At 42.7% G+C, this 9,663-nt stretch overlaps 1 protein-coding gene across 1 annotated transcript; it reads right to left on the reverse strand.

The window, feature by feature from the left end:
* Window positions 1-935: 935 nt before the first annotated feature.
* Window positions 936-8,991, reverse strand: LOC310827653 (histone-lysine N-methyltransferase EZH2-like). Its single transcript, XM_083703813.1, has 5 exons — window positions 8,859-8,991; window positions 2,749-2,830; window positions 1,852-1,932; window positions 1,660-1,744; window positions 936-1,258 (listed from the first exon to the last, which is right to left on the reverse strand). Exons 2-5 carry the CDS (start codon window positions 2,777-2,779, stop codon window positions 1,198-1,200), a joined length of 258 nt encoding a protein of 85 aa, XP_083559939.1. The 5' UTR covers window positions 2,780-2,830; window positions 8,859-8,991; the 3' UTR covers window positions 936-1,197.
* Between the last annotated feature and the right edge of the window lie 672 nt (window positions 8,992-9,663).

Below are 9,663 nucleotides of genomic sequence, written 5' to 3' on the forward strand. Positions count from 1 at the left end.
TTAGGGAGACAAAGTCAGCTGTGTGATCAAGAAAAGGACATCTATACTTGAGGCCCTCACTGCTCATTGTGCTGTTGACTGAAGATGGGAAAAGGGATGAAAATTGCAAACCTGTAAGAGTGATGGTAGAATCAAAGTTGGAAGTGACCCCAAGGGTCATCTAGTCCAACCCACTGCAATTCAGGAATCTTCCACTAAAGCATCAGGACAGGTGGCCTTCCAACCTCTGCTTAAAAAAATCAAATGAAGGGTGGTTACTGGTGAAAGTTTCATGGGGGTTCATGGATTTGAACCTATGCCTCCAAGTTCTGCCAAGCATACTGATTCTTGTTGTCATCTTAGGTTGAATCCACCCCAGCTGTAAACTCAAGTATGTTTTTGATTCAACATTCTTCCTTTTTAGGAGGCGGGACAGTTTGCTAGCAGTAGCTGCAAATGATAGTTACAGGCTTTACTACAGGAGAATCCATTACATTCATTGACTCATAGAGTTGGAAGAGACCACAAGGGCCATTGAGTCCAACCCCCTGCCAAGCAGGAAACACCATCAGAGCACTCCTGACATATGGTTGTCAAGCCTCTGCTTAAAGACCTCCAAAGAAGGAGACTCCACCACACTCCTTGGCAGCAAATTCCACTGTCGAACAGCTCTTACTGTCAGGAAGTTCTTCTTAATGTTTAGGTGGAATCTTCTTTCTTGTAGTTTGGATCCATTGCTCCGTGTCCGCTTCTCTGGAGCAGCAGAAAACAACCTTTCTCCCTCCTCTATGTGACATCCTTTTATATATTTGAACATGGCTATCATATCACCCCTTAACCATTCAGTTTGATCTGTCATGGCGAGTACCTAACATGAGCTTTTTCTCAGCCAAAAGCTCAAACACACTTTCATCCAGGCTTGGACCTGGATTAATGATGGAAGTAGACCACTTAAATTCAAAGTTCAAGTATCCTTTATTCAAGGTTTAAAAATGTACCATACTGCATTATTGCAAAAGTTCCATGGTACAAAACAGGGTTGCAGCTGGTGAGAAGGCAATAAAAAGTTGATTTAAAATTTGTCACTATAAATTACAGGTACAGTACTTTGCAAATTCTGCATTTGAAATTGCATCAATTCAATCTTCAAAAAAATTGCCCACAGTACTAGAAACTCCTGAAGATAAGGCAGCTGTTTTACAGAAGAGGTAGTTGGTATCAAGGGATCTCCATTTCTCTTTCAATGCCTACGTACTTGAGGGCATCAGCCTGGCTGTATCTGAAACAAAGTACAAAATGATTTGTTAAATTTAGGAGTTTCTAAAGTGTCAAAACAAAAGGAAAAATAAAGATGAAAAGCAATTTGTCTGCAAATTGAGTTTACCACTCAAAACCTCTACACAAGTCAAGTCAGATTAACAGGGCAGTTTGTGGAAGATCCCAGGCTGGAGCAAGTGCTGTTGGGTGTCAGGGCAGAAATATTTTCTGGGTGGCACAGAAATGACTCCTGTAGTCAATCATTTCTGTCATCTGCTAGTTCTTTGGCTACCACACTTTCGGCATTCCCTTCTTGGTAAAATGATCAGCAGGTTGCATTCCGAAGACCTAAACGCTGAAACACTTGATAAATTTGGGCTGTTGAATGAGAAATGTGGTTGGTATTGAACACGCTATACATACCTATAATCAAAAAACAGTTCTTCACCAGTCTGAATGGCTCTCTTAGCAAATATGCCTATTCTGTGATCTCCATTAACCATCATAACTGTAAAACAAAAAGTGCAGTTGGTGCAAGGCTTTTAAAATATCTTGAGTGCTAATCGGATTCCTTGCTCATTTAGCTATACTCCCGTAAAATGTATAAACACTCACCTTTTGCATAGCAGTTGGGATTGACTGAATGGTTTGCAAATCTTATTTTGTTACCCTTCCTTGTTGCATCAACCACAAAATCTAAATAAAAAAACTGTTGTTAAAATGTCTGCAACAGACTGAAAAGTGGATACTATGGCAATATTCACTGAAATTGCTATTTGGAAGACTGTCACTACAGTTAAAATGCTATTGTCTCTGGCTTAACTTGTAATAACATTGAACACAGCCAGTTTATCTATGAAAATGTTTACTTGTAATCTTACATACGTGTCTAATGCTATACAAGAAACTTATCTTACACATGTTTTTAAAAGTTTTTAATTTCAAACAATGGATGCTTTTTAATGAAACACTTTCTCTGCTTCAGTGGTGTGGCCTGGGTTGCCAGGGCCCAGGGCCGCTCAGAGGGTGGGAGGGAAAAGGACGGAGTACGCCTGCGCATTCAAATGCCTAACGGCATCTACATCACCCAGGAGATTGCAGCCGCAGAGGTAAGAAAAGATGTTCCATTGTCTGGAGAGGTCACTTCCTGGTTCACATGGAGAAGCTGCTTTCAGCAGCAACCACTCCTGTGCCCCCCACCCCCACAGGCTACATCACGGCTCTGCTTTCCTTATATACCTTATATATATCCTTATATATCCTTATATATATAGCCTTGTTTATCACACCACCTAAAAAGGTTTGTTGTGACAATCTATGCAAGTCTGGACTAAATGTTGACACCCCCAACAAGGTAGCTAATTTAAATATAAATGCTGTTCTGATCCCATGCCCCTCCTACAGTCTGAAACCTGAGGATGCACTTTGCTGGAAACAGTCACATGAAAACAAGCAATTTTTTATATCCCAAGAGAGGCTAAATAGTGGAGGGATTAAGAGTAGCACACATACCGTTATTCAGATTGAAGAGAAAACTGCACATATATTTGTCATATACTTTGCCTCGTCTGTCTGCTTCATCCTGAGAAATTATCTGAAAGGAAGATTTTGACATTGTTTTGGTAACATGCACAAACAGAACTGTCTCTCATCCCCCAAATTACCAGCTATCTTTACACGATTGCTGATTCAGCAGTTGAGTAGAGAAACTGCCTTTTGGCAACTTTTGCAGAAAGTCTCACAGGGCTCAAAGCCAGATCAAACCTGTGTGCCTTCTAGGCAGGTGCATTCAGATACAGTGGTACCTTGGTTCCTAAACGGCTTGGCTCCCAAACAAATTGGCTCCCGAATGGCGCAAACCCGGAAGTAAGTTTGCGAACGTTTTTTGGAACCCAAATGTCAATTTCAGCTGTCAGCATTATTTCCAGGGCTAATCAACCAATTGGAAGCTGCGTCTTGGTTTATGAACGTTTTACAAATCGAACGGACTTCCAGAATGGATTGAGTTCGGGAAACAAGGTAACACTATATTTAGATATTTCCAGCAGTTGCATGCCAAAACTGACTTTTAATAAGATTCTAGGGAAAGCGTATCCTAATACTCAGTTTAAACCTTGGCATGCAGTACTTCATGCTGATATGTTAAAACAATAAAGTTGATACATTTTTATTGAAGATTTGTATTGCTTATTGGTACACCCTGAAAGGCATCTTATGTAAATAGGAAGGTGGGATTTTTTAAAAAATAGTAATTTATCATCCTCCACCACCACATTCTGTCAGCATTTGCAAGTCTGCTATTGCTTTAGGCTATCTGCACCAACAGCATAAAAATCAAGTTACTCTCTTTTTCACATCTGTCCCTGCTGTCTCTCAAAGTCATGATTTATTTGAAAAAGGTCTGAGGAACTGCAGCTTGACATACAGCAGAATTACAGTGGTACCTTGGGTTACGTTACCTTCTGGTAACATAGTTTTGAGTTATGAATGCAGCAAACCCAGAAAATGTATACTTCTGGGTTTTGCTGTGCACGCATGTGCAGAAGTGGCGCCTCCCGATAAGGATTTTTTGGGGTTAAGTACGGACCCCCACGACAAATTAAGTTCGTATCTGGAAGCTCCACTGTATTAACTAAGAGGCATGCAATACAGAGGACTTTCCTGAAGATTGGATTATGAAGTAGTAGATGAAAAGGCTAACTTTATTCAAATTTTGTTTCTTACCTCACCACAATATTCAGAGATGAATTCGTTTTTCTGCACTGGATCCTTAATGAAAATGCCCCAGCCTGCCACATCAGAAGGTGCTAGCAGCAAATGCTAGCAGAATGAAAAAGGAAGCCCCTTAAACATGCAGAAAAGATGTAACTCTATCCAAATACCTATGCAGCTGTTACAGAAAAGGAAACCAGCTGGAGTAAAGTAACACTTGCTTTGCTCAGACAAATGTTCCTGTCAGCAGTCTACTTGGGTGAATAGTGTCACGCTCTGGCTGAGACTGACAGAAGGGCTGGCATGTTCCAGAGGAGCATCTCCTCCCCAAAGCTTCCTTGCCAGAATGAGTCCAGCTCTGCAAGCCACGCCGCCAGGAATGGAACCTGGGTGTGCACACAAGGACTGTCTCAGGTGGTACAGAACGATCCCAAGAGCTAATCCCTGCAGAGCATGCTCCCAGGTAAGGCAGGCCCTAGACCATTCTTCTAGCAGTGTATAGCATTTATTTTATATAACTAGTTCACCTCTGCTGCTGTGTGTGTTCACAGCTCTACTGTCATGTATTTTATTTTCCCACCAAAATCAGTATCTGGAGATTAATAATATGTGAATTATATTGCCATAACCTCTAATCCTGGTTTTCTTTAAATACATAAAATTATTATTTTAAAAGTGTGTGGCCACTTTTCAGACATTAAATAATGAACGGAAATGGGAAAGCAAGCAAGAGGGAAGTTCAGTATTGGGATATAGGAAGGGCTTTGCAAGTGACAAATGAAAGATTAGGTAGCAGTCTTCTTGATAGTTATGTTACTTTAGAACTACCTGTTCACAAGAATTCTGAATCTGCTAATTTCTGTTGAAATTAATGTAGCAATCCCTAGAGCAGGGAATCTGTGACTCTCCTGACGTGGGGCTGCAGCTCCCACCAGCCCTAACCCCTGACCCCAGTGGCTGGAGCTGATGGGAGCAGGAATTCAACAGCAAGTACAAAGCCAGTTCTTGAATGCTCCCCTCCCCCCAGTTTCCTGCCTGCTACAAGAATGGCCCTGTTCACACATAACAGTAAGACAAACCACAGCTAAGTGTGAACAAACACATTTGTGGGTTCCTGGAGCAAGGATTGCAGCAGCAGCAGCCCACTCCCAGGCCATTCTTCCTGGGGCTAAACTATGGCTTGTCTTAGCATTACACCTGAACCCAAGCTTGCGATTTGTCTTCCCCAGAAACCTCAAGTTGTAAGAACAAACCTTGCTGGCTTCTCACGGTATGTCTAGAGCAAGACAAACCATGAGCCAAGTTCAAACAACACTAACCACAGCTTAGCCCCAAGAAGCCAGGGAGCAGCAGGTTTGGGAGAGGAGTGCTGCTGTCGTGATCGCTAGATAAGGAACCCACATCCTTGCCTCTGTGTGCAACATCATGGTTTGGGGCTTAGCATTACATGCAAACTAAGCTACTTAAGCTATCATGAACAAATTCTTCAAAGGTGGCCTAGGATTGGGGGGGTAGTTAACCCATATCTGGCGGTATTATGGACCAATCCTTATTAGAGTGCAGGTGGTTATTGCACGGAAGCAGTTCACACAACTGCACGAACCTACAATCACAAGTAGTGGTGTCTGTACAACTCCCCACTTGCTGTTGTCATCATTAAGCAGTTAAAAGGAAAGATTGGTTTACCTGAAGTGTAGATTTGTGAAATGGGGACACTGAGGACAGTGGATTGGGTATTTCCTCTCACATGACCTCAGGCAGGAGCAAAGACTTGTGGGAGGCAGGCACTTCCTCAGTTTTTTGGATTTGCCAAGCAGCAATGTTCACCGAAGCACCTGAAAGAATAGCAGCCTCCCTCCCTTCCCGGCTCATAAATCAATAAATAGAGCAGCAACTGAGTACCCCTATTATTGGGGAAAAAACCAGTGTGACTGCAGACCATCACAGGGATGGTTCCACTGTCCCCAGCATCCCGATTTAACAAATCTACACTTCAGGTAAGCCAATTGTTCTATTTATTTCATGGGACGCTGGGAACAGTGGATTGGAACATACCACAGCACTTCCCAATAACTGGGTGGGTCCACACGGCTGACACACTGATTACCAAACTTGGTATACACTGTGCGGCCAAAAGCTGCCTGAGCTGAAGACATTTAGTTTAACTCACAATGCCTAGTGAAAGTGGAAGGAGGAGACCAAGTGGCTGCCCTACAACTCTCTTTATCAGCCATAAAGGCAGCAGAAGTCGAGGCTGACCCAGAGGACTGCGCAAAATATGAGATGGGTGGGGCAATTTCATAGTATCATAAGCTAAGAAAATACACACCCTAATCCCTCTAGATAAGGAAACTGAAGTGACCTTTGCTCCTAAGCAAAGGACACAGTAGAGAGCTTTACTTTGGACGCGGAATCAGCATGTCTGTTCTTAAGCCAAAGCATGCATTGTGCCACTATTTGAGAGGCCATAGCTCTAGCTGCAAATTGTGTGTCCATAGTTGTGTCTGCCATAAAGGCTTGCGCTTGTAAAGGTTTAGAAATGGCTTGGCGCTGATGAATGGCACCTGGGGGAAGGGAGTGCAAAAGGTCCTTGAGCCACACACTGCCAGCGTCAGCGTGTGCAGGAAGATGCTGCGCAAGATGCCCTTATAGACAGGGCAGCTGCAGCATGGATTTTTCGAAGTGCAAACTCCAACTTCCTATCAGTTACATCCTTCAATTGGGCGTCTCTTTCTTTGGGAACAAGATTCCAAGAAGACAAAAGTAAAACAGGACTGTCTACTGTAGGTATCTTAATATATGATATGAAGTCAGGATCCAGATCATATTGTTTACAGGCTAGAGATAAATTCTTTTTGGACTGCATAGGGGAATCCAACTCTGATTTGACTACTGTTTTTAGCACTGAAGGAACTAGCATATAGTTAGATTTTGTGCGGTTATCAATGAGCAGAGTAACTGGACTCTCAGAGGCAGGACTGGGAATTGTGGTAGGCTTGGGGGCCATTTCCAGTGCATGCATTATGCATTTTGCGTTTTAAAATAGGAGCATTAGCTTCCTGGAACAATCTAGTGGAAAGACAGAACTATCAATCCACTCCGCCTCAATTTCTGACTCTAGAAAAGATATTTGGGAAGAAAGTGCTACTTCCTCAGCATCAGATAAATCCTCCCCCATAGAGGGAAATGGATTGGGCACAGAGCCCCCCCCCCCGATTTAGCCACACGTTGAGAGGAGGGCACCTTTTTAACCACAGAGGTAGATTTTTTAGGTTGTATGTTAAACTGTAAATCCTCTGATAATGAAGCAATCGGTGCCCGTTTCAACTGTTCAATTGGAGTGAATGGAAAGATGGGAGCTGAGAAAGCTGGCCTGGTCTGAGAGTGATGTTAAAGACCCTTTTGCACCCTGGTCATCCGTGAATCCTAACATTTCTGGTTCAGAATCAGATATATCTTCTATATAACGCCCCTTCCAGTAACATAGGGTGGAAGAGCAGAATCAATAGCAACACACACAGACTGATTCCTATGAACTGGAGTCTGTGGAGGGCCAGGCTCATTAGCTTGCAATAAAACTGCAGTTGAAATATTTTTTCTTGGGGCAACAGAAGTAGTAGAAGCTTCATTGCGCCTATTTCCCTTAGAGGGTAGGACGTGTTTAAGCTTTTGTTTAGCCTTTTTGGGAAGAGCTTCAGGGGCTCCTGGTATAGGCTCCATAATAAATCAATAAATGGAAACAAATGAATTGTTCTGCACGCAGCCTCACAGGGCAGACTGAGTAGCATTCCCTTCCAATGCCACAAAAGTGGACTATGGGAAAAGGAAAAATATACGTCTCTCCAATGCTGTCACAAGTGGACTAGGAGGAAATAGACCGCAAGTCACAGAATAATAAGTGTAAAGAATAATAATGAATGAATGAATCACTCCTTAACTAGGAGGTTCAGAAGCAATCTATCAGTGCCTGCTCACTCCATCAGCACAACTGCGAACCGGGAGGAGAATATACTGCTGAGGAACAATAACCCCTACTCCTTCTGCTGTGCCACGGACTAGGAGAGCAGTCAATATGAAGCCTTAAATGATACAGAAAATAATGGCTAAAGGCTGTAGAAATCACCAAAGAAATGAGGTGGTGATTTCAATGGCCAGCGGCCACTGAAAGTGAGATGCAATTGCAAAAAACCTCAGGTAGAATTCTGCCCCCCCAACTTATCTTTAAATCTGATTTGTAAAATGGCACGCGGCAAAACGGAGCCACAGTGTGCCAAAAACAAGCATATTCAACCCTGTAGGAGAGCAGTATACAGGGACGCTCTGCAAGAAAGTAAACTAAATAAAATAAAAGCGAGAAGAACTAAGGTTGCTAAAGGGAAAAAATGGTGGCAGGGAGGGACAAAATATTTTTTGGAAGATATATATTCTAAAAAAATATTTTGTGTGTGTGTGTGTGTGTATGCGTGCAAGACTCAAAGACAGGTGTTAAGTTGCTAAAACTAAGTAAGATTAGATAAAATAAAGCAACAATAAAATGAGATCCAAATTGAAAAACTTATCTGAAGAAGCAGGAGAGCCAGGCGAACCATACTACTGAGTCAGGCAGGAGAAAAAACTGAGGAGGAAGTGCCTGCCTCCCACAAGTCTCTGCTCCTGCCATAGGTCATGTGAGAGGAAATACCCAATCCACCGTCTCCAGCATCCCATGAAACGAATTACAAGCGTTAATCACCCTTGGGGTCAAAAATTAGAAACGGCCAATGTGAAAGTTCTAAAGGAATCTACGTGGTGCTATACAATTTGGTTTAAGTAGAAACCATATTCCAAACTGTTGGCCAAGAAAGCACTTGCTTTTATAGTGGGAGGCGTTTTCCTGAGCTGTTGGGGATTAGCATAAAAAGTAGAAGCACCTTTTTGGATCCTCGCTGAATGCTGCAGTTCTTGCAAGACACATTTTTGCTGTCCCAGTGATCTGCTGCTCCGCATGTCAAGCAAAGGTCTGGATCACACTCACGCACAGCCAAGTAGCACGGACACTGCTTCGTGTTGCACTGAGCTTTGCAGCGGCAGCCGGGAAACCTGTTTTGGCCTTTAAGAAGAACAAAGCAGGAAGAATGAGCAGCTTGGCCAACATTGTATTTTGCATGGAACAGACCTGCCCTGTACCTGAATTTTGTTCATCTGAAAAGTTACAAATGTCATTTAAGCTTCAATTTGATATGCTTAGTACATTAAAATAAATTTATTTTCACACTAGTAAATTTATTTCATGCAACATGAGACCTGATAAATCTCTGAAGTGGCAGACAGTATTTTCAAATAGGCAATCATCTACATTGGCGTGGGGGTTGTGTTCTGAGGCACCGTGTGTGTCAGCCCACCCCCTTCCGCCCCTTCCGGATCCGAAAACAGTGCACGTGTCAGTGGTTGTGAGTGCCTTGAACACATGCAAATGGGGAGTTGCCTGTACGTAGCTGGAGCTGTCTTCATTTCTCATATAGCAACAATAACTTTCTTTGACATGCCAAAAAAAAGATGTAGACAAAAGTCAAATTTGAAAATAGTCATAGCAAAATGGCTCTCTCAGAACTTCCTGGGACAGAGCCTTTTAAACTTTTCACCATCTGCAAACCCCTAACGTATTTGGTGAGGAACACTGCATCTAGTTTGGTCTGAACACTTCCATCCCTACAAGACATGAAACTTCCCAGAGCT

Source organism: Podarcis gaigeae, assembly GCF_964106915.1.
Source record: "Podarcis gaigeae genome assembly, chromosome: 12".
Classification (NCBI taxonomy): Eukaryota; Metazoa; Chordata; class Lepidosauria; order Squamata; family Lacertidae; genus Podarcis; species Podarcis gaigeae.